This window comes from Trachemys scripta, chromosome 3, assembly GCF_013100865.1.
Source record: "Trachemys scripta elegans isolate TJP31775 chromosome 3, CAS_Tse_1.0, whole genome shotgun sequence".
Lineage (NCBI taxonomy): Eukaryota > Metazoa > Chordata > Testudines > Emydidae > Trachemys > Trachemys scripta.
Window position 1 is genome coordinate 164,281,071 of NC_048300.1, and position 25,564 is coordinate 164,306,634.

Here is a 25,564-nt window from a genome sequence, read left to right on the forward strand (position 1 = left end):
CTTGCTCTGTTTGTGAAAGTGAAGGCAAATAAAAACACATTAATAAACCAATACATTTCCTTGTTGAAACAAAGAACCTACTAAGCAAAGAACAGTAAGTATTATACATGGTACCCACCAAACCAAACTCACATCTTCTAATATTAGGTTGCCTTTCATACTCAGATATTATGCAGATATTTCTATATACTAATTATGATTTTCTCAATTGCACAATTTCATTAGGCTTAGTTTGGGATGGGCACAAACCAAAATCATTTCTAGTTATCTCTGAACTTGAGAAGATCTCAAAATACACAACTGATTCCAGATTTCCAAATTTAGCAAATATCTTAATAGACCAAAATGAACCAAATCCTTGGTTCCAAACACCTCTGAATTTGGGGGTTTTCAAGAGCCAAATTTTGTGGTTTAGCTCATCCATAATGCAAACAAGCTAATGTTCCTAAATATATAACATCTTTGGGTCCAATCCTACTGTTCTTAAGCAGGCAAAATTCCAGTGGTAGTTTTACCTATCTAAGCACTGCAGTAATGGGATCTTCATATATCTAATATCTGCAATGCCTTTTAGGGTGTTCAACACTGGGGAAAAAATCTCAATGCCTGTCTTCACACTTTAGCCTTGAAGCAAATTCCAACTGGTAATTTGCACCTGTGAAGTAACATTATTATTTCCACATGTGAAAATAGTATGTGATTTGCAGGCAGAATAGAGTCCTATATATAGAACACAACCTTATGCATGAACCACTAAAAGTGAGGTCAAAAGGAAAAGTGCTTGCTTTGAAATCTTGGGAAAGCAGGAAACATCTGCATGTGAATACGTATTTTTGACATAACTTATAGTAATGTGTGATGACAAATAAAACCACTCATAAAAAGGTTTAATTGTTGTTTGCAAAATAAGATTTGTAATCTTGCTATGGTGTGCAAATCTGTGACTTTTAAAGTTTGTTTATTTTATCCCAGGGGGAAACAAATGCAAACAAGCAATGGCCCCTGATTAATTTAATGTGTTCTATCTAAAAATAACAACAACAAGATATTCACCATTACAGTCTTCAAGAGAAGGTGATAAATATAAAAGCTAAATATTAGTATTCCTGTATTAAATGAAATCTTTCAGATGAAATTGGACTAATACTTAGTGGAATTGTTAAACTAGTAAACTTAATAAGACCCTGATCCTGGGAAGACTTATGGACATGCTTAATTGAGCAGGCTCATTTATTCTATTTTTTTCAGGTTCAAGCCTCCATCTAGATCTTCCTCAGGTATCAGCTTTTGACTCTGGTCCTGCAACTGGATATGTGTAAGTGAAACTTTTGCCCCTACACAGAGCCCTCTGCAGTCAGTTCTATGCAGGGATGCACCTGCACAGATTCTGCTGCAGGATCTGGCCCAACCTGCAAATTAAACTGCCTAAAAACCCTACAGTGCTGTTTATTGTATCAGACTACCCTCCCGGCTTTCCCTCTTTTTACTCTTTTGTAGGACGGCAACTTGATAAAAAAACCCTTTAACAGCGGTGAAGGTTTATTAACTACAAATGAGTGTACTTTATTTTCTATAGAGAGGAAATGAGAAAATATTTTTTCTTTGTTTCTCTTTCTCATCAGTTTCCAGGAAACACATTCGTAATGTTAGAGGATAAAGAACGGAAACTACCCCTTTGTTAGATAGGTAACTTGTCATCATCCATAAGCACAAAGAAATCAGATAGTTCAGGGTCAGCAGAATCTCTCTCAAAGGACAGACTGCATTACAAATTTTAAAAACACCTGGGAAATTGTTTGGTTTGAGGATATTTAAATATCAGTGTTCTTTACTGAAAAATAAAATGTGTGATCATGAAAAAAATACAATCTAGTTAATAAAAATGTGGCATGTGTATAGTATGACTATTAATTAGTAATACTTTAAAAAAACCTTGTGAACAAGGAAGCATGGTATACATGCCTTAAGTAGACTATATGAATTGTGACAGGGGTTGTTGCAAAGTTGCCTATTTGAACTGTGGACCAAATATATTGGGCACAAGTTTGCCCTCAAAGGCAACATATATAACATATTGGCAAGAGGTGTATGCTCATGCCACACCTAGTGTCTTTTCTACAAAGGCTACTAGACCTCTTCTGTTACCAGCTAAAGGGGTTGGTCCTTTGGCTATAGTGGTAGCAGGGTGTACTGAGCTGAAGATACTGGGTTCTAACCCCTTGTGTTTGCTGGTATCTTGCGATTAAAACAATTGCTATGTTTAAACTTTCCAGTATTCTAGAAACTGACAGTTCTCTCAGCTTCATCTTTTCCTCACACCAGGCCCCCCATTAGATCCCTCACCCGTTTCATCTCCTGCAACCTAATCCACTCCCATACATTCCGTTGCATTAAAAACATAGGCCCAGCAGCAGAGAAAGAGATCCATCAGGAGGCCATTTATAGTTCCCTGATTCCCAGGACCAGTCTATGTTTGCACTGAGGCCCTGGATAAATCAGAGTAATCTAGGAGCTGCTCTAACTTATGGCAGCTGACTACATGTTTAAACATTGCACCCACTGAACATAGTTAGATTGGAGCATGCTCAGGCCACTTCCCCTCTGGGGCTGAAGCGTGGGGGCGCTCATTCAACACCAACTGAGAACTCTCTCGCACCAGAGGAACTCTCAGCTGGCCGATTCCTGTTCCTTTTGAGTCACATAAGTAGTCTAAAGGGCCAGAATACAACCAATATCCAGCCCATAAATGGCAGTATTCAGGAACTCCCAAGATCATGGGAGTAACTGCCTTCCACTACAGATCTCCTCTCCCCTGGCACTACCTCCCCAAGCAGAAGCCATCAGATGCCTCCCTTACAATGTATCAGATGGAGAAAAACACAATGACATTATCGGTTCATGTTTGTTATGGGCTATGTCTGCTTTTTTATTATTCAACTCTGCCAGCTTGCAGTTATTAGGAAGACAATCCTTTCCTCTGCCATTTCCTCCACGTTTCACTCTTGCCTTACCGTGCACTCTGCAGTAGGTTGCAATGTTACCTTTCCCAAGGTAGAACAGGAACATTCTTTGTGGCAGGGAAGGCAGGCCGGGACATTGAAAGCTGTGTTCACATGGCAATAAAATTGTGAAAACCTAATGCTAAATTACTTTGTGTTGTGTAACTTCAGCAGAGCCACATAATTCAAAGTGACCTTTCCCTCCTGGAGCAGTAGGAGACAGATAAAAGGATTATAATTTTCCTCTCACTCACACTGATTCTACAGTAAATGTAATTCCATTAACCGCAATGGATCTACTGAGGTAAAGAAGAGCAGAATCACAGCAAATCCCTGAGTTAAGCTGGTTTTATGGCCCCTTCGTGTGCTGAGAATCTGATCCAAGGAGTCCAGATTCTTGATAGACTTGTCATGACATTGGGTCTATTCTTCCTGTAGCAAACATTCTCTTGCATAGGCACATTGGGAGGATTTTTAGACTAACTTCTTCCCCCTGTTCTTCTCATCTCTGAGTTCAATAAACCGTGAGCTTTTACTCACTCTTCTTTTTGCATGTTAATGAGCCTCTGTCAAACTGCATACAATTAACTGGGTTGTTCCATTTAAAATACAAACATTCCCTTGCAGCACACATCCGAGCCCTGGATGGACAGCATGAATCAAATGCCCACACACCCCTAAGCATTTCTCAGCACAATACGTTACAATACAAGACTTCTAAACATGCAGTCATTTCACACCACTCCTTTTTAGCGTCCAGTATATTACACACCGTGTGATGTGGTCTTTGGCTGTTTTCGTTTTTAATTGTAGAAGGCTCTGAGCAAATTTATTATGCAAACCACCTACTTCTCTCTCTTTTAACCTTTTTGGTTACAATGTTGTGGGATCATGCTCAGAGATCCAAGAACTGCTACTGAATAACTGGAATGCATTTCATGTTTCAAATGGACACTATTGTAGCATTTTTTCTGCACAATTTCCACTCTTAAAAAAACCTTTGACTCACAGGAGAGGTTTTTGAAAGAAAAGAAAAACCCCTAAAGTTTTGAGAATTACACAAGAGGATATTAAAAATAGCCAAAACTCTTTTACAGGAAAATGTTGGTCAATTACATCAATTACATCAGCCTATTTTATTACCATGGCAATGACAGCTTAAACTAAATATTTTCAAGATGACTTTTTTTTCATTACACTCATAGAGAACAAACATTTTCAACAAGGAATTCAACACTTTCTTTGCACCACTGTAGGAAATATTAACTTAGTGTTAATCTTCTGTTTATGCTGATCCTCATCCTTTTGCACAAATAGGACAAATTAAACGGAATGGCCCATTTAAACACAGAGCAAGAAGAAAATTCAGTAACCAGTCTTCAGTGTGGGAGTTACATACAATTTAGAATAGACTCTTAATAGAGCACTGTAAAAACGAAGAGATACTAATGACACCATTTACAGTGGAGCTTTATTTTGAAGCGAATGCAATATATAGTAGGTAGGGTGAGACGATAAGTAGGTAAGAAAGGGATTTATTTTTTAAATCTAAAATTTTATACACTATTCTGTTTAAGGAAAAAAATACTTTCAGTGCCAAAAAACTGATCATTGTTCAAATCAAAGCAGCACGCTGACCCTCCCCCCCCACCCCCTTCCCCGGTGCTGGGCTAAGCTGCATTTGGGGCACATGGGTGCAAGTGATCTGAATATCATCCTTAGGTACAAATAGGGAGATTTGGAAAGAAAAATGAAACCATATCTTTTAATACCATTGAAACATTTTGGACTTGGAGAACTTTGACAAGGAGACGGACTGGAAATAAATGAAAAACAGGCATGAGCCTAAATTCCACTGCAGAGAGGCATGCAGCCATATTGCAGGCTAAATTTTGATACTCTACTTTGGCCAATAATTGTTTCCAAACACTTAATGAAATGTGAATAATTGAGGAGATGTCAATCTCCTGATAGACGCTTCCCCTTCCATCATGGCCAGCTCTGCCATTTCCTCCCTCCTCCTTACAGCCAGTTCATGTCCAGCCTCTCCTGAACAATCCTTTCTAAGTTAGGGTTGCCAGGTGTCCTGTTTTCGACCAGAATGCCCCGGTCAAAAAGACACCAGCAGGTCCGGCTCCTAGGCAGTGGGGGGGAGCACAGGACACCACGTGCTGTGCCTGCCCCAAGCACTGGCTCCACAATCCCACTGGCTGGGAACCACGGCAAATGGGAGTTGGGGTGATGGTGCCTGTGGGCAAGAGCAGCATACGGAGCCTCCTAGCCCCCCCACCTAGGAGCCGGACCTGCTGGCCACTTCCTGGGCGCAGCGCTGTGCCAGGACAGGCAGGGAGCCTGCCTTAGCTCCCCTGCACCACTGACTGGGAGCCGCCGAGGTAAGCCCACACACCAACCCTGAGCCCTAACCCCCTGCCACAGCCCTGAGCCCCCACAAACCTAGAGTTCCCTCCTGCACTCCAAACGCTTCATCCCCGAGCCCACCCCAGAGCCTGCACCCCCAGCCCAGAGCCTGTACCCCCTCCTGCACCCCAACCCCCTGCCGCAGCCCACAGCCCCCTCCCAATCCCAAACACCAAATCCCTCCCCAATCCACAGCCTGGAGCCCCCTCCTGCTCCTCAAACTCCTCATCCTCAGCCCCACCCTGGAGCCCGCACCTCTATTAGAGCCCTTCCCCCCTTCCATGCCCCAACCCCTTCCCCCAGCCCAGTAAAAGTGAGTGAGGGTGGGGGAGAGTGAGGCATCGAGGGAGGGGGAATTTAGCGAGCAGGGGTGGGGCCTCAGGAAGGGGTGGGGCATGGTCTCAGGATAGGGGCGGGACTAGAGTGTTCGGTTTTGTGCAATTAGAAAGTTGGCAACCCTATTCTAATTGTTTCCCTCCTTCCCATTGCTTTTCCTTTTCCTGGCACTTCTGAGGCTCCCACTGTCCTTCCTAAGTGGGAGTCTCTCCCCTTTGCTTCCTTCCACGTTCCCAGCAAAAGACTCCCCTTGTCTCTTCCAACCCCTTGTGTCAAAACCTCCTCCTGCTTACTTTCCAAAAAGGGATGTCATGCATACCAGAGGTGTTTTTTATCAGATAAAATCATGTTTTTTACTGCCATGGGAAAAACTACCAATTCCAGTTCAAGGCATTTTCTGTTTTAAAAACTGTTTCATTAGCGCACACCACATTACACTTCATTGTAGTTACGTATTCAAATTGTGATTACATAAGGTTGGAGATTTGGAAATTAATTTAGGGTTGTACAAATAAAAAGTAAAGCTGCAGTAGGCGTAATATTAATATATGTAATATAATACTGAACATCGAAATGTCTACACATTTTAGTTCAGTATTTTCTCAAGGAACTTTCACATATCATGACTCATATTTCAGTTTTCAATATTATTTAACTATTATATATGCTAAAAAACTATTATCAAACTGCTAAATATTTCCCAATAATTGTCACTAGTATATTCTGGTAATTATTTTATTTTTCCCAGTTTATTTACCAGTGCCCTGTCCTAAACTAGTTTTTCCCTGTTAAATTGCCAACCCTGTTTCCAAAACCAGTTCCCCTCTTTCTTTTCAGGAATCCTAGACCCTTGAAGCATTTCTATAGTCAATACAGAGGTCACATTTCTTATTCCTAACTCATGCATTCTCTGCTTTAAAACTATTATTTTGCTATTGTCTACAAACTTTACTGTTGGTAGCTGTGAATGTGAGCACATGCTTTAACACATTAAATTAATCCCATAGGGTAATAGAAAGAAACCTACATAAACAAAAAAACATTTGGAGTAAGGTCTTCAATCTTTTATTTTCTGTAGTAAAACAATTACATGTGTGTTTTTAAAAAAACTAAACTGGGTTGCCACTTTAATTGTTACAGCAAAAAAACAATCGTTATATTACAAATAATTATTTTCAGAATAGGATTAGATGCCAAGATGTCATTGTAAGAAAAGAGAATAGCTACCTTTAATGAAATTATGATTAAGGATTATCTGTAATTCTAGCAACCTGTTAAATAAAGAGTAGATGTTCTCTGTGCAATGCTGCTTTTGCATTTCACAGTGTGCAGTGGGACATCATCAAGTTATAACCAAAAAGTATTAGGAAAAGTAATCTCTAACTAATTGCCCAAATTTGGAAAGAGATGCATGCAAAAATGCATTTTTGCTTTCAGTCACTCGAGGCCCAGATATAGTGCAATGGACACACACAAATTAGGATGCCTGTGTGTAACTTGTGCATGTGAATACATATACTTTTACATGTACCCTTTTGAAATATGGGCAAAAGCTATTCTATTTTGAGAATTTATCAGGTGGGCTATTTCAGCATTGATTTTATTATTTATATCCTATTGTAGGAAAAGATTGAATGTACAGTGACATAAGTAATAGTATAATTTATTGTGCTATCAACTATTCAGTTCTAACAAGAAAATTAATCCTGAGTCTCAAGTGCAGTCAAGCTCAGCACAGGAACCCTGTGTGGTGGGTCGAAGTCGTCTGTAAGCCACTCACCATTGTAGTCCCTCAATTCCCAGGGCAAGTGAGTTCCTGGTATATATTTGAGCAGACTTGGGGCTGTGCTAGCCTGCCAATTTGTAACAGCCCCTGTGCCAGGCACCTGGCAGCCAGTGGCTTTATGCCATCCTGGGATTCCCTTACATCAGGGGAATCCCTAGCTGTTCATTGGGCATAAAAGGTTGTTACAAGGAGGAGGGAGAAAAATTGTTCTTCTTAACCTCTGAGGATAGGACAAGAAGCAATGGGCTTAAACTGCAGCAAGGGAGGTTTAGTTTGGACATTAGGAAAAACTTCCTAACTGTCCGGGTGGTTAAGCACTGGAATAAATTGCCTAGGGAGGTTGTGGAATCTCCATCATTGAAGATTTTTAAGAGCAGGTTAGACAAACACCTGTCAGGGATGGTCTAGATAATACCTAGTCCTGCCATAAGTGCACGGGACTGGACTAGAAACCTCAAAGGTCCCTTCCAGTTCTATGATATTGCAAAAGACCAACAGTCCTAGCCTGATATCCTGCCTATGACAGTCACTGGGAACCACAGCAAGGAAAGGAGCAGAACGCTGGCAGCTCTCTGGTGGCTGTACCGCCCTCATCCCTGTCCACCCAGCCCTGTGCTCTGGCGGGGCTGCTGCTGTACGGACGGAGGAGACGCAGCTCCATGGAAGGGCAGGGGGGCGGGGCAGGGCTGAGGGCGTTAAAGCCACTCCAGAGGAGTATCTTTCCGGTACGCCATACCAGCTATAAATATCTTGCTGGTACGGGGTACCGTGCCACTGTACTTGCACTGCTGCATATCCTCTCTTAGTGGTCTTTTATGCAAGCTGAAAAGTCCCAATCTTTTTAATATCTCCTCATATGGAAGCTACTCCATACTGCTAGTCATTTTTGTTGTCCCTTTCTATACCTTTTCCAATTCAAATCATAGGTGGAGCTAGGGGTGCTGGGGATGCAGCAGCATTCCCTGGCTTGAAGTGGTTTCCATCACATACAGGGTTTGTTTCAATGGCTCTCAGCACCCCGGATTCTAATATAACTTTTTTGGGGTAACCAGAACTGCATGCATCATTCAAGGTATGGGTGTACTATGGATTTATATAGAGGTATTATTATATTTTCTGTCTTGTTATATATCTCTTTCTTAATGGTTCCTAACATTCTGCTAGTTTTATTTTGACTGCTGCTGCACAATGAATAGATGTTTTCAGAGAACTATACACAATGACTCCATGGTTTCTTTCTTAAGTATCAATAGCTTATTTAGACCCCATCATTTTTATGTATATTTGGGATTATGTTTTCCAATGTGAATTACTTTGCATTTATCAACATTTAATTTCATCTGCCATTCTGTTGCCCAATCACACTGTTTTGTGAGATCCCTTTGTAACTCTTTGCAGTCTGCTTTGGACTTAACTATCTTGAGTAGTTTTGTATCGTCTGCAAATTTTGCCACCTGACTGCTTACCCCTTTTCCTCCGATCATTTATGAATATGATGAACAGGACTGGTCCCAGTACAGACCCCTGAGGGACACCACTATTTACTTCTCTCCATTCTGAAAACTGACCTTTTATTCCTACCCTTTGTTTCCTATCTTTTAACCAGTTACTCATCCAACAGAGGATCTTCCCTCTTATCCCATGACAGTTTACTTTGCTTAAGAGCCTTTGGTGAGGGACATTGTCAAAGGCTCTCTGAAAGTCCAAGTACACTATATCCACTGGATTTCTCTTGTCCATAAAAAAAAAAGAACGAGGAGGTGCCACAAGTACTCCTCATTCTTTTTGTTGATACAGATTAACATGGCTACCACTCTGAATCTGGTCCATATGTTTGTTGTTCCACTCACAGAATTCTAATAGATTGGTGAGGCATGATTTCCCTTTACAAAAGCTGAATTGGCTCTTCCCAACAAATCTTGTTAATCTATTCTTCAACAGTACTACAAAACAGGACAAAATTGGAGCCCCCAACTGGCCTCCTATATGCAATTTACTATTTTCTCTATGTCTTGTAATGGGGATGGTAGATATGGAGGGAATTAATTGCATACCCTGCTCTGAAGAGCAGACGGTGAACTGAAATATATGAATCCTGCTCTTTAGTTTCTTAAAAGATTGTCTTTCTGTTAACTCTCATAGTGTCTCACAATCTGACATACAGACTACCCAACTATTCAAGAGAGAGAGACTCAAGCTGCACAGCTGACATCTAGATACAGTTAAAAGTATGAAACTAGGGTTCTAGTTCAGGCCCACATCTATGAGATACTGTAGCAGAATAAAAAGGGGGTGACTCAGCCAAAACAAAAACATGAGTGTAGAATGCAGTTACCTGACAACATATTGTGAACAGGAGTGGCAATGTTAATGTCCTGGAGGTGTTTCAGTGTCTCAGTGTGGAATAGGCGGAGTGTAGATCCAGATGTGAAGGCAATCCAGATTCCCACTCCTGCAACAGCCATGTGTGAGATCACCATACCTTCTTCTTGATGAGCTTCAAAATGGCGCTACAAAGAAGACAAAGGATCTATAATAGATGCACCGATGACAGAGCATTCATTTGTACTTATGAACTTCTCAGAGTAGGAAATGTGCCTTTATTCTCTGTGTAGAGTGCCAGGTTGCCTGATCCCTTTGCTCCACTAAGAGCAAGTCCTGACTCCGCTGCATATACGGTGTTAGTTTGCATTGCCACTTGTTTTGGAAAAAACTGCATAACTATTAAGGAGGGAATCCCAAGCTCTCGCCACTAAAGTTTTATAGACGCTCATCTGATTACATCCTGGGAATTTAGAATTTGATAACAGTTGTTACTTAACAGGAATTCTGCATTTCTGTATCGTAGCTCCAATGGGAACACAAGTACAGACAAGTCTCCTGAGACTGGACTTATTTTTGCCATCATGTTAATTAAATCTGCAGTAGAGCACCCACCAGTAGGGTATTTTGTAAGACTCCCTAGTGTAAACATGGCCTGGGTTTGGGTGGAATGTACAGACAAACACTCACTTGGAAGGCAGAACACAACTTCACTGCAGTGAGCATGAATCAGTCACAGTAACTTCTGGTGCATTTTTAACTTTCCTGGGTGAGATTTTGCTTTCTGCTAGTAGTTTCAGTTGCCTTGAATCCCCTTGGGATTGGGTTTCTGTGCCTGCCCACCATTTTACCCAGTAAATGGGAAAAGACTCCCAGTCATTTTGAAGGGCCCAGGTGTCTCCACACACATCCCTTGCTAATTCCTTCATCTCAATCTCTTTCATACTTCACACAGTGGCATTAATAATCTGCCAAATGGTGACCATAATGAGCATCTCTCTCCAGTGATCCAACCATTATTGGTGTAATTATTAATAGTTATTTTTATTTGTATTACCAATGAGCTTAGGAGCCCTAGTCATGAACTAGGGCCCCCTGCACTAGGTGCTCTACAAAGACATAACTAAAAGACAGTCCCTATGAATAATCTCTCCTATTTTAAACTTCTCTTTGAACAAACCATTCAATTAACTTTCTTTTGAAAGAACAATTTTAAGTTTTGAATATCATCATGATGTACATAAACACCAACACTGAAAATATGGCCTCAGTCTTTCATGGCCCTAAATATACATAGCAGGGAATAGCTTATTAGTGTAAGATTGGTGGCTATAACATAACCTAGCACCTAATCATAAAAATACGTAACAAAATGTCCCTGTAGGTTTTGTTGTCACTGAGAAAATTCTGACCTCCCTCAGATAAGGATATCTGAACAAAAGGACACATTAAGATGGGTCAAATTTAACATTGCCAGTCATTTCATTATGTGGAAAAGTCACTCTGAATCTCCCCTGCTTTAGAGACACCCAATATGGAGGAGAAGGTGAAACAGGATTAAAATCCTAGAGCCCTGGGAGGGTTCAGTGGGGAACTCCATTTTTGTTTCTTTACCAAAGAGATAAAATACTATTAATAATATCAAGGATTTTCTTTCTGGTCTTTATTTAATTCTGTTTCTACTCAGTAAAATGGACAATGAGATTAGGGATAAATTGATCTTTAAAAAGTATATTATTTAAGGCTCTAAAGGCATCATTACTTGCTCAATTACATATATGAATAGGTAAGTCTTATGTAGTATTATTGCTTTCTTTTTGTTTAAGGTATGAGCTTTATAAATGTTGGTAATTTATGAGCCTGGTCCTTTAAGATGATGGGTGCCTCTTGCCAGAGTAGTGAGTGCTCTGATATTCCTTTGAAGGCAAGACCCTGCGCAGTGTGTTCACAGGAGTATGCTGAAAGCCCATGTCACTCTTAAATTCATCAGAATGCAGGAGAGCTAGTTTAACTGAGATAATTTGTTTACTAGAGTATATAATTACTGTTCAAATTATGCATGGCCACTTTAATCTGGAGTCACATAGGGATTACTCCTGAAATAAGTAACCACTCTGACCAATTACAAGAACTCTCTTCTAGCTCCAGCAAGGTTTCCATTATGAGGCAGGACCCTACCTGTGTCCTGTCTTTAAGGTATGAGAACTCTTATATGTAACTGAAGCCCTTCAATCAGTAAAAGCAAAGTTTGGCCATAACATTTGGAACTTGTTTCCTCTTCACCATTATAAGTGACTCGTCTTTGAAATAACAGATTGTTGTTGTTTTTTACATAGGGTGACCAGACAGCCTGATAAAATCGGGACTGTCCTGATATTTAGTTGTTTGTCCAGTGTCCCGACCGATGTACGGTCAGGACGCCATTTGTCCCGATATTTTGGCTCGGGGCTGGAGGAGTACACTGGTGAGCACTCACCTCGGGTCCCAGCAGTACTTATTTGGGGCGGCTCTCAGGAAACGGCGGGCTGCAGGACCCTGCAGCCCCGAGGCACAGGGGCGGCCAGGGGGGGACTCTGCATGCTGCACCTACCACAAGCACTGGCTCCATCGCGGCCAATGGGAGCTATGGGTGCGAACAGGGCGCAGACCCTCACCTTGGCTGCCCCTGACCCTGGCAGCTGGAGCCAGTGCTTGTGGCAGGCGCAGCACGTGGAGTGGAGACCCTGCTGGCCGCCGCTGATCTTAGGAGCCAGAGGAACCTGACAGGTGTTTCCCAGTGGGTGGGAACCATCCCCCAGGCAAGCAGCGGGGCTGTGACTGGGGCCCTGTGCCCACGACAGGGCTGCGGGCGGGAGCTGGGGCCGTGTGCTTGTGGCGGGGGCCAGGGCCATGCGCCCCCAACTGGCGGCTTGCAGGAGGGCTGGAGTGGGGGCCATGAGCCCCCGACCTGTGGTGGGGATGCAGCCGGAGCCAGGGCCCTGCGCCCCCAGCCCGCGTCTTCGTCAGGCTTTGTATCCCCCTTCCCCCATGGCTCCAGTGGGGTGTGGGGGAGGGTAGGGGGGGGGGGGGGGGGGCCCTGGGGCTCCCCCCCCCATGTGTTCCAATATCTTGTCATCTGGTCATCTGGTCACCCTATTTTTATATGTTGTGCAAGCAGGCTGCTTACTGGAGTGTACAGAGCTGTTCGTATACGATAAAGAATCCCTGTAATGCATAAATGACAAATACCTCCCCTGCATGGATTCAGCCTCAAGGATTTAAGAGTATAGAGCTGTTCTATGTCTCACAATTCTGAGAGACACTCAATTTTATTCTCACATTTTAAAAATAAACATTCCCTGTTTATGTTTCTTAACCAGATAGTATTACATTCTGGTCATTTAGTGTCAGCATCTAATCCACACCTTTCTCAAAGACCACTCACATCAGGCCAAATTCTTCTCTCAGTCCATCTTAGGTACTTTTATGGGCCCCATCACCATAGTATCTAGGCATCTCACAATTTAAAATATCCTCATTAACACCCCTGTGAGGTAGGGAAGTTTTATTATCCCCATTTTACAGATGGGAAACTGAGCCACAGATAGTCTAAGTGACTTGCCCAGAGTCACTCAGGAAGTCTGTGGGAGAGAACAGGGAATTGAAACTGGGTCTCCCAACTCCTCTACTATTGTCCTAACCAATGGGTCATCCTTTCTTTCAGTCACTATCATATTACTTGACAACATACCTGACAAATGTAATGCCACTTATGTCAACAGAATTACTCCAGACCCACATCAGTGTAACAGAGGAGAATACTGTCTATCTTCTCTTATTATTCCTATTTTCATGCTTGCTGTTTAGTGGGTTTTGAGGGGGAGGGTTTTTTTTTTGTATTTTTTTAAGGAATTGTAATATTCCTCAAGTGCACAGATTACAGTAAAGGAATAGAGAAGGTGTCTCTTTGGCTGTTAAATTATGCTCACGTTCTCAATTCTGGTGAGTCAAACTGTATTACCTTTGGGCCTTACTAGTGACCACAATCTGGAAGGCAAGGAGAGCATCTCTGCTGTATGCATTTATATCTACTATTTTACAATGACATTTTTACTCAAGTAGCATAGAAAAACTGGACACTTAATGACACATGGTATTGTACATTTTCCCATTCCTTAAACTCTCTATCTTACCTCATCTCAGTTTTCCTTAAATAAGATACACAATTTAAAAATACAAATGTATAATTTGTCCAATAGAGCAAGAGTTGGAGACATTCATTTGTCACATTGCAGGCAGATCCCCTGGGAAAGCTGCTCATCCTTATAAGTGAGTTTCCCGATACATCCATAGTACATGTAAAAATTTCATGACAATCATGGCTTCAAAAATAATATGGTTTGCTTTATAGTATCACACCCAATTATTATGATGTCAAATGTGTGTTGATAAATCCTCCTAAGGACTGATCCAAAGCCCAAAGCTCATTTCTAGACGTCTGGCTTTGGATCAGGCAGGTAATTGAACTAATGATACAAAATTTAAAAATGAACCATTTCTGAAGTGTTCTGCTCTGACCATGAGCAGGAAGATGATTCTATTAGCACAACTGCAAACAATTCACATCGGAGTCTCTAATTCATCTATATTTACCAGCTAATTCATTAAACTACCACATAGTGTCTGCTTCTGTTTGTACAGTTATCTGAGACATCCAGAAAAAAAAAAAATCTATTTACCATGCTCTCAGCCACATAGGGAATGCACAAAAAGCCATTCTTCTCAACCAAATGGTCTTCTAATATAGAGTAGGAGCAGGAATGTACCGAAAACGTGGATTTTGCCAGTGCATAAATGTTTTCACTGAAAGTAGCTGCTAGCATCTACATTGATTGCATTACCCATGTGAAATACAGATGTTGATTTTTATCTTTAAAGAATTTAGTTCATAGAACAAGCAGGGCAACTACTGAGTGACAAAACCGGACCTATCCCCGATCTTTATGTAAACAATCACAAGTTCTCAATTTAGCATATTACATTTCTCCTTCTTGAGTTTTCATAAGCGCATTCCCTCTCCGCCTTCCATTCAAAGCCCAGGTTTTTTTCCTCAGACTCTCTTGTTCCAACTCTATAGCAACCACAGAGCTGCAAAACACATTTTGGATGCCACAGTCGCTCTTTCCAACACTGGAGCCTGACATGGCCCACTATTGTTTTGACAGTGTATTGCACAGTTGAATTCTTTCTTTTCAGAGGTTGCCCACTTGCACAGTGCAAACTCAGTTGTGATTCCAGGCCTAAATAACTGTGCCAAGAACTGAACCATGGTTTCTCAAGCATAGCAAGCTCCACATAATGGGTCTCTTTGTTCATGAAATAGTGATTGACTTTTGCTACTTTAAAAAAATTACAATATTTAGGCAACAGAAACACAGGAAATTTCTGTTTGTTTAACTCATTTCAGATCATTCCACTTAAATCTTTCAAACTAAAGTAGTTTGTCTATAATTAGCCAAGGCTTGAAAAATAGGATTATTTTTCATTTACATAGTGACTTTCAGCCGATAAAATACTGAGATATTTTACAAGTGAGGCCCCAATCCTGCATGAGTCTGTTTGCACAGAGATAACCACAGGATCAGGGTCTAGACACAACAGCAATACTGAAATGCTGCCACCTTTTGGTGGGAGGTCTGTAGGGAAACAGGACCCAAAATGCTAAATATTGCATTAGTGGGAGGGAAAATAGTGAGGAAGGGCAAAGGCAAACGCCTACACTTGGGCAAAATTTGTACTGGGATCTTTAATACTACGCAACAGCAATTCCTTGCTTTCCAAAATATCCCTGGCCAAGGGGCTCAGGGCACTGTGCCATTTCCAAAACCACACTGAAACATTACAATTAAAACATGTTATTTACATAAAAACAAAATGAATTTGAGGGAGCCCAATCCATACAGAAAAAAGAGAATGAGAGCCAACAGAAATATATAAAGGGCCAACAGCGGTCATTAAAAAAAAAGCATTAGAAATGAAGGCTTAGCGTGCTTTGAAAAAGCAGGGAGAGGTGGAGTAAGATAGATTTCAGAGGGGAGGGAGTTCCACACGCCGTAAAGGCATGGATTGCTGGCTGAGGAAACATATGAAAATAAGATCCCTAAAAGGCAGGCAGTGCCTTACCAGGAAGAGGTGTGGGATGAGGATTTGGCATTATCATTTCTACACATGAACTAGAGATGCACAGATGCACAGCCTCCTATCCCAGGAAGTTTGGTCTCTGCCCTGGAGGAATGCTTTAACGATATTACCAGCTGAGTGCATCCAAGCTGCCTCATCCTTATCCTGCTAAAGCAGAAGCTTTGCTACAGGGGAGAGGATGCTCATTCCTCCTTCATGTCCCCTCTCATTGAAGGGAGTCACTCAGGGCATGTCTCAGTGAGAGACAAGGGGATTTACCAAAGCTGTTTAAGAGCTTCAGATATCCCAGGGCTTATGCCCTGTAAAGGTTCTTGCTAATAGGTAGCTCATCTGAATCTCCCACCAATTCACCTTTCCCATAACCACATGGAGCCATGCACACAAGCAAAAAAACATGTTAAAACAAAGGCAAAGTAAAAAAAAATTGAAAAGTGGGAGCATTCACTCAGATCAAACAAGTCATCCCAGCAACCGTGGTCACAGAAAGAAGTAAGTAGAAAACTCACTATCACCCCCCAAGTCCTTGACAGTGAATCCTGCTACCAAGTGTACCAAACAGACAATAGTGAGGAGAACCATGATCAACAGTGAAACAAAATTAATAATAAATCACACAAGCAAGGAGACTGTGGCTCTCACCGCAGATTTTCATCTGAAAGAATTCCATGCCATAAAATTCATGGAACATAAAGTATCTTCCTGGCAGGGGGAAGGAAAGACTTATCCCTGTTAGGATTTAAGCCCCCTATGTTTAGGCCACTAAGTCATGCCCCTGATAGAGTGGTGGAAGATCTGGAACAGGCATAGGGTGTAAATCTCTTTGGCAGAGCAATCCTGAATAACTGCCTGGACCCTCGAAATTCCATCTGTCTTGAAAGAAGAGAGAGCTGGTTTCTACAGAACTCAGCATGATTCACTGGAATTCATCCTCCAGTATTCCTTCCCCTATTCTGAGTGTAAAAGAAACGTGAAAGCTTCTTTCCTCTTCAGCCAAGTGCTCCTGCACTAGCCACTGTACCTGTGAAGAGGAACAGCACTTTGGGACTGGGCTACCCGCAGTCTAACAGCTAGCTTAAGTGAACAGTCTAGAGTGAATTCTCCTCCCGGTCACACACATGCAACTCCACTGAAATCATTGATGTCAGTGTGGCTACATGCAAATCATGTAAGAATTTGGCCCAAGCAGTTCTGTGAGAGGAATGTTAATGAGCCTACTGAGGCAGTGTACAGCTGGGTCCCAGAGTGTGTGGGGATATAAACCTGCAACAAGGAAAGAGCAGTAGGGAGAAGGGAAGAAAGATATGGAGGAACATGCTGCCTGACTCCCTTCTTTCCCTTGACAGCTCTCAGGATGTGAAACAAGCTGAAACTGTGTCCAAGGACTTTTTGGCAGAAAAAAGTCTGCACTTATTGTTGCTAATTTGAACTGATCACTTGGAGAGATCACGCCACATTGGTGCTTGGCCAATCAGCCTTGTGATGGAAGTCCCCCCCTCCCCAAGTATATTCACTGCTTCAACTGGCCTGCCACAATCAGACACAGGAAGATTTTACTGGTGGCTGAGGAGAGAAAACAGGGAGGATTATGGGTGTGTTAAGAAGTCTCCACAAGGCAAAAAGCCACATCTAGCTACACAGAAGCAGAACTGTTGCCTGGAACCAAGCTTGTCTTTCACGGTTTGTCTGCCCAGTAGCTTTGCTTGAGCCAGTGCTTAAAGACAGCATTTGTGCCGTAGCAGCAAGGGCTGTGACTTGGGCTAGCCATCCAGGGTGTTTTATAAATTCAAAGACTTTTTAAGGCCCGAAGGGACCATCATGATCATCTCGTCTGGCCTACTGCATGTTGCAGGCCACAGAACCTCACCCACCCACTCCTGAATAGATCCCTAACCTCTGACTGAGTTACTGAAATGTTCAACTCTTCCATTTACTCATGTTCAAACCCGCAAGTGACCCATGCCCCATGCTGCAGAGGAAAGTGAACTCCCGCCCGCTGACCTGGGGAAAAATTCCTTCCTGACCCAAAATATGGTGATCAGTTAAACTCTGAGCATGTGGGCAAGATCACCCAGTCAGACACCTAGGAAAGAATTCTCTGTAGTAACTCACAGCCCTCCCCATCTAATGACCCATCTCTGTCCATTGGAGATATTTGCTATCAGCAGTCGTAGATAGACCATATGCCATTGTAGGCAATCTCATCATGCCATCCCTTCCATAAACTTAAGCTCAGTCTTAAAACAAGTTAGGTTTTTTGCCCCCACGGCTCCCCTTGGGAGGCTGTTCCAGAACTTTACTCCTCTAATGATTAGAGCCCTTCATCTAATTTCAAGGTTAAATTTATTGATGGCCAGTTTATATCCATTTGTTCTTGTGGCAACATTGGCCCTTAAATAAAACAACTCCTCTCCATCCCTGGTGTTTATCTGTCTGATGTACTTATAGAGAGCAATCATATCTCCCCATCTCCTTCATTTTGTTAGACTAAACAAGCCAAGCTCCTTATCTCATCTCGTTAAGGGACAGTACTCAGGCAGTTAGCCCGAGCCACCACCTGCACAGCTGCAGCTACACCGCTAATTTTACTGCTCTAGCTTGAGCAGTATTAGAATTAGCACACATATGTCCACCCAAGCTGGGAACCACGCCTCCCAACTACTGTATATATGTACCCTAAGAGTCCTGGTCTCCAAGTTCGTAGACAACTCATGCTGATTTCCAGCACACTCTCTCTCTCTCTCTCGGGTCTAGCTTTTAGAGCTAGTCCTTACACAAAATACCCTACAGTTTCCAGAAGTCACATGACAATTTAAGGGGGGTAAAAATCAGACCAAAAATCCATACAAATTATATTGGCAACAAATGCCAATATAAGAGAAGTTCAAAGTGCAGAGAAAGTGAAATCTCACTGACACAAAGTGAAATCTCACTGACACAAAGTTAAACAACTCAAAACTACATTTCTTAGAGTATTCAGTGAATTTTATAGGCTGTCTGAACCAATTTTTAATGCTTAAAGTCTATCCATTGTTATTTAGAATAATTGTGTTTCATGGCACAATATGCAAATAATACTCAAAAAACATTTACCTCTACTGTATGTGTCTCAGTACTGATTATAAAAATTTGTCCACCAGACGCAGCCCAAATGGTATCTTCCATCATGAGTAGACTTCTAACTGGCAGAACCCCTAATTTCACTACTTTCTGGGGTTCTGAATTCCAGGCTCCATCTTTACAGAAGAAAAGAAGCAAGATGAAATGTTACACACAGTAAAAATGTAATTTTTGATTTTCAAATTCACTTAAGAACAAATAGTCTGGAAAGCAGTATGCCTCACCCAGCTGTGACTGAGCTATTAGCACTTATAAAACAAAATCAGTAACAGACAAACACAGAGACTTACTATATGACTAGCAGGCAATCCACCTGAAACTTGCAAGAGTACAAATTATCAGTTACAAGAAAGTATTTCCCTACATGCAGGATACAAGTAGTGACACTGCCAGCTAACTTGGTTTCTTGTTGACACTTGTGTAACATCTCTGGTCCAAACTATGGCCTTAGTTAGACCTGTGTAAAATCAGTGGGTTGTGCAGGTGTAACACAGGGCACAATTTCAAGACACTGGGGAGGCGGAGGTGTAACTGAGCATTCAACTGGCCTGCAGTATCTTTACAAGTAGTGATGACGTATGAGAAGGAAAGAACACAGTTGGACTTTCAGAGCCCATGCTGAGTTTGCAGAGATGGCAGTCAGAAAAAAAACTATTCATTTGGTATTTAAGCACGTTTTATATGGATTTGGTTGGATGCTATTAACATGGAACACCACATTGCCATTTTCAAAGTGGCACTTTGCAGCGCAGAACCCAACCGTTTGTCTCATCTTACTCTCCACTAACTGCAGTCCAAATCTCAAAGCATTCATTTAGGAGAATTTCACACAGCTATAGTCACTCTCCAGGAAGGAGGAGACCATAGCTGGCCTATTACAAGATGAATTACCTTTCATTCTAGAAAGGTTCAAAGTCCAGATGCATGAAGCAGTCAGTGACAGTTTTACTACAGCTTCTACCACGTTAAAGTATCTGCCTATCAGAAACTTGATGGGATGGACTTTCTGCTACTAGATTCTTAACTTTCAGAAATGCATTTTAAAAGAGATTAAAGACTCATTTTGTGCCATATCATCTGTGTATAGTTCAGTTTTATTGAGAAGTCATTCTGGTTACAAACCATCCTGCAATTGATTCAGACTGGATATAGCAGACCAAAATTAGATTATGCCTAAATGCAAGTTGTAATATCAGGAATACAGTATCCTTCTGCTTCAGCCTGCATACCCCCACTTATCAGTGTGGTCAGACTGCTGCTTGGCATCTCTTTGAAGCGGGGATTGAAGATTAAAGAAATCACAGCAGATTGCTTTGTCAGAGAATTTGCTTTTAGCAACATGATCTTGTTTTGAATATTTTTTGCATGCTACTTGCATACCTACATTTTGGATTGTATATAGAATTAAATAATTTTAGTAGCTTTCACATACATTAGTTTATTTTTGTCGTGAACACTCACTCAATATTAAATACCCACAATACTGCACTACTATCTAGAACGTTCTCTTAGAACCATAGAATTGTAAAGCTGGAAAGGACCTTGAGAGGTCATCTTGTCCAGCCCCTTGCACTGACACAGGACTAAGTAAACCCATTACTTCTTGTCTTTCCTTCAGTAGACATGGAGAACAATTGATCACAGTCCTCTTTATAACAACCCTTGACTTATTTGAAGACTATCATCAGATCCCCTCCACCGCCAGTCTTCTTTTCTCAAGATTTTCTCATAGGTCAGGTTTTCTAAAACTTTTACTGGTCTTTTTTTCTCTCCTCTGGTCTGTCTCCAATTTATCCACATCTTTCTTAAAGTGTGGTGCCCAAAACTGGACACAGTGCTCCTGCCAAGGCCTCACCAGGGCTACGCAGAGCAGGACAATGACCACTCATGTTGTACATATAAGATTCCTGTTACTACACCCCAGAATGATATTTGCCTTTTTCACAGCTCATCACATTGTTGATTCATATTCAATTTGTGACCCACTATAACCCTCATATCCCTTTTGGCAGTACTAGCACCTAGCCAGATATTCACGATTTTGTATTTGTGTATTTGATTTTTCTTTCCTAAATGTAGCATTTTGCACATGTCTTTACTGAATATATCTTGTTGATTTCAGACCAATTCTCCCATAAGGTAATTTTGAATTCTAATCCTGTCCTTCAAAGGGCTTGCAATCTCTCCCAGTTTGGAGTCATCCACAAATTGTATAAACATATTCTTCACTTCATCATCCAAGTCATTAATGAAAATATTGAATAGTATCAAACCTAGGAGAGACCCAGGCAGGATCCCACTAGCTATATCCTCCCAGTTTGACAGCAAACCATGGATAACTACTCTGAGTATGGTCTTTCAAAAAGTTGTGCACTCATTTTATTGTAATTTCATTTAGACCACATTTCCCTAGTTTGCTTGTGAGAATTTAATGTGGGGCCATGTCAAAAGCATTACCAACATCAAGATATATCAAGTCTACAGCTTCCTTGCTATTCACTAGGCCAATAGCCCTGTCAAAAAAGGAAATTAGGTTGATTTGGCATGATTTGTTTGGCTATTACTTATCACCCTATTATCCTTCAGGTGCTTACAAACTGATTGTTTAATAATTTGTTCCAATATCTTTCCAGGCATTGAAGTTAGGCTCACTGGTCTATAACTTCTCAGGTCCTCTTTGTTCCTGTTTTTAAAGATAGATACATGCTCACTCTTTCCCAGTCTTCTGGAACCTCACCAGTTTTCCATGAGTTCTTGATAATGATCACTTAATGGTTCTGAGATTGCTTCAGCTAGTTCCTTAAATTCATCAGCTTCTGCCAATTTGAATACATCTAACTTATTTAAATATTATTTAACCTGATCTTTCCCTATTCTGGCTTGTGTTCTTTCCCCCTCGTTGTTCATATTAATTGTGTTAGACATGTGGTCTTTTAGTGAAATCTGAAGCAAAATAGGCATTAAACACCTCAGCCTTCTTGGTGTTGTCCATTGCTAGCTCTCCTTCCCCACCACGCAGTGAACCTTCACTTTCTTTCATCTTTCTCTTGCTCATATGTATTTATAGAACCTCTTCTTATTGTCTTTTATGTTCCTTGTCTTATTAATAAGCTATATGAAATGTATTTGTTTCTAATATCTGTGTGGTTACACTGAGAAAATGTCACCTTACTTGCATATCTATCTGTGGCCTGTGTGAGCTCCGGTAACATTGCCTACTTACTGACATCAACACCACACATAAGCATGTGCTCAATTTAAGCATATACTTACATAAACTCTTATATAGATTATATGATCATTGGGGCAGTGATTTTCTCTTTGCTACCTGCCTATATAGTGTTTAGAACAATGGGGCCCTAATCCTTGTCTGGGATTCCTGGACACCACTGTAATACAATAATAGTAATAATGGTAAACACATGCATAAGTGCTTTGCTGAATCAGGACCCAAACAAAATTGTGGTACTCATAAACTGTATTGCCTCTGATATCTGCAACTATATAACTGTTCTTGACACATGCTTAGAATGTGGTTCTAATCTGAAAAGTATCTTCGTATAAAAGACACTGAGTTCCGTATTCATTGTGTCACAACGATTTCCATATCAAATGAATTCAGTCTGCAAGTGAGAAGAGTGTTTCCAATTAATAGCCCTGCAAACTCTACCTGTGATGTAAAACTAATCTGTGTTCTCTCTGACTCAGTCTTCACCACCAGTAATAACAAAATTTAGGGTTATGTGCCTTCCTCACTTAGACCACATTGTCCTCAAATTAACTGCTGCGGTGGAGATTGCATAATTGTATAATTGAGGTCATAATTTGAAGATAATAAAGGTGCACAAGTGCCCTACACTTGGAAGTCCGTTTACTATTTACATTGACTATGTGCAAGTCAGAACAGAATCCAGTTCTCTGTCCCTGAGCTATTTTGCTTCTTCAGGGGTAAGAGTAGTAAAAAATGGCATAATCTTACTATGTCCGCTAAAGTACACAGACTTTGAATTTGCACCATGAGTAGATCTGCTAAGTAAGAAGCTGTTTTTTTTAATACAGTCAACTTTTCAGAATTGAATCACATATTAAATTCAACTAGAGACTATCTTGTTCATTGATTCAACACCCTTTCTTCTCAGACATAAATGCAATAGTCTGTTTATTTCCTGCATGTCTGAATTTGGTGTAAAACATAACTGAAATGTATAATGATTCCCAATGTATTTCTACCTCATTTCTTTCAGGGTCATCATTTACTTTTAAAAGTTAGGCATTTAAGGCCTTATTCAATATAAACTGAAGACAGTGGATGTCTTTTCCACTTACTTCATTCACTGAAGGGCATGAAAAGACTCTCATTGATTTCAGTAAGTGTCTGGATTATGCCTTTAGTGCTCATGATGACTTCAGTACAACTACTTGTGAATAAGGGATTGCAGAATTAAGTCCTTCTTCAGTTAATTTTGATCAAATCTCATATATAGTCACTACATGTAATATGTCATATATGCATTAAAATAGCAAGGAAGATCACCAGCTGATATCTATTGCAGATACTAATTTTGTTTTAAAAAGTTTAAAAAACTTTAATCCAACTTGACGTAACAGATTTTGGTTTTAGTAGTCGCTCTCTTCAGAGACTCTTCATTTATGTGGATCAAAAATTACTTTCCAAAAGTCCTTTTCTATTGGTACTGATAGCACAATGGGCCCATGTCTACATTCTGTGAAAATCCCAAACTCAGCATTTCAGTGAGATTTTGGGTATGCAAAAAATGCCGGATTGGGACCTAAATGTTCTGCATGCTATAATGTGTTTGTGCAATGTGCTTGATTTTCAATATCATTCTCTAATTTTGTGTAACCCACACACCTCCTAGGGGTGGTGTTCTGTCCCATCTAGTGGCATTGAGACCACTTAGAGAGAGAGATATTAAGGAGTCTGCTCTATAGCCTCAGCTAACAGCCATGTGGCTTTTAGCTCATGCAATAGAGGCTCATGCATTTAGCTCCAGAGGGCCCAGGTTCAATCCCGCCTGCCGATGATCGGGGTCTATCAGTGTTACATTTGCACCTACAAATAATTATTTTTGAAGTTTTATGCTGCAATAAACTGCGGATACAAGTGGTAGTACTTCACCTTTAACTACCTAATTGCACCTGTAAATCAGGTAGGTGGAGCAAAAGGCTGGTTGCAACCTGGCGCATGGGGTTATAACACCACTCAAATTTGGCCCAGCCGCCCCTCTGTTCTGATGGAGGGGCAGCTGAGCCAAATGGGGCTGTGACCCGGTGAACAGGGAATCTATTTTTGTACAGCAGAGTCCACTGAGAACTCGACTCCTGGCATCACCAATTCATGCATTGCATGGGTAAGAGAAGAGAAATTCCCAGCGGAGGGAGACATGGGTCCCAGTGGATGGGTGGGGATGGAAAAGCAGGGACCAGAACAGCATTCTTGGGGTGGGAGGACATTTTTCCCCCCACGTAATAGTCTGAAGGCAAACTGTACTATTGTATAGTTTAGTTTTATTCTCTGTTTTTGGTATGATACAACATGATTTAAAAAATTACTTTCCCTGTCAAAATGTCCTTTTACAGCTTGCATTCATTCCACCGCCCCACTCCTGGTGCCATCAACTGAGCTGAACTTAACATGCATCTTTTTGTTTGGTAACTTCCTGTCTTACTCAGCAGCACCACTGATGATTTCAATAACGCTGCCAGCACAACCCTGGGAATAGAGTTTGTTAGTTTATTTGTGCAGTGGAGCACAAACATTTTTATATCACGTGGTATATGAACAGTGGCTAGTGATTTATTTAATTTCTTGATGATAGGACAAAGGATTTAAAAGCAAAATGATGTTTGCAAATAATAGCACATTTCCCATCATCTGGGGATAACTATTTTAGGGCTCATCCCTGCCTTCCTCTGAATACAGAGTGCATCTTCATATGCTGAGGAAAACCCTCTGGTGCACATGTGAGCACAGTAAACAATGTTTTCCAGATATGAACCAATATTGCAGATCAAATAGCAGGATTCCAGTCTAATATAAAAAGTCATAGACTTTATCTAATTCCACATAGGTGGCACCGAAAGTACCTGCGTTAGGTAAGTAAATAAGATTAGGTAACTAACTCAATATTTGCAGTATTCAAGGTATTTCCTGTAGGGAAAGGACATACTCCCAACACCAGGATAATAGTATTTATCTTTTCAGTACCACCGCTAGTCCATCACCCTTGTACAGTGGATAGTATTTTGTTCAGTCCAGGTTTAAATTTCATAAACAAAGGGGGCTCCCATCGCTTCCATTAGGAGACTATTCCACAGACTGAGAGGTCTCACTGTCAGGAAGTTTATGAATTTAAATGGTCCCATTCCTAATTTCATCCCATTA

The 25,564-nt window shown here is 41.1% G+C and overlaps 1 protein-coding gene across 1 annotated transcript in view; it reads right to left on the reverse strand.

Moving 5' to 3' along the window:
• The window catches only part of ARHGEF10 (Rho guanine nucleotide exchange factor 10), a gene marked incomplete in the record, with an annotated part of 171,925 nt that overhangs the window by 11,670 nt on the left and 134,691 nt on the right, over positions 1-25,564 (reverse strand). The window contains 2 exon segments of the mRNA XM_034766377.1: positions 9,875-10,049; positions 19,132-19,274. Coding sequence (XP_034622268.1) covers positions 9,875-10,049; positions 19,132-19,274 — 318 coding nt within the window.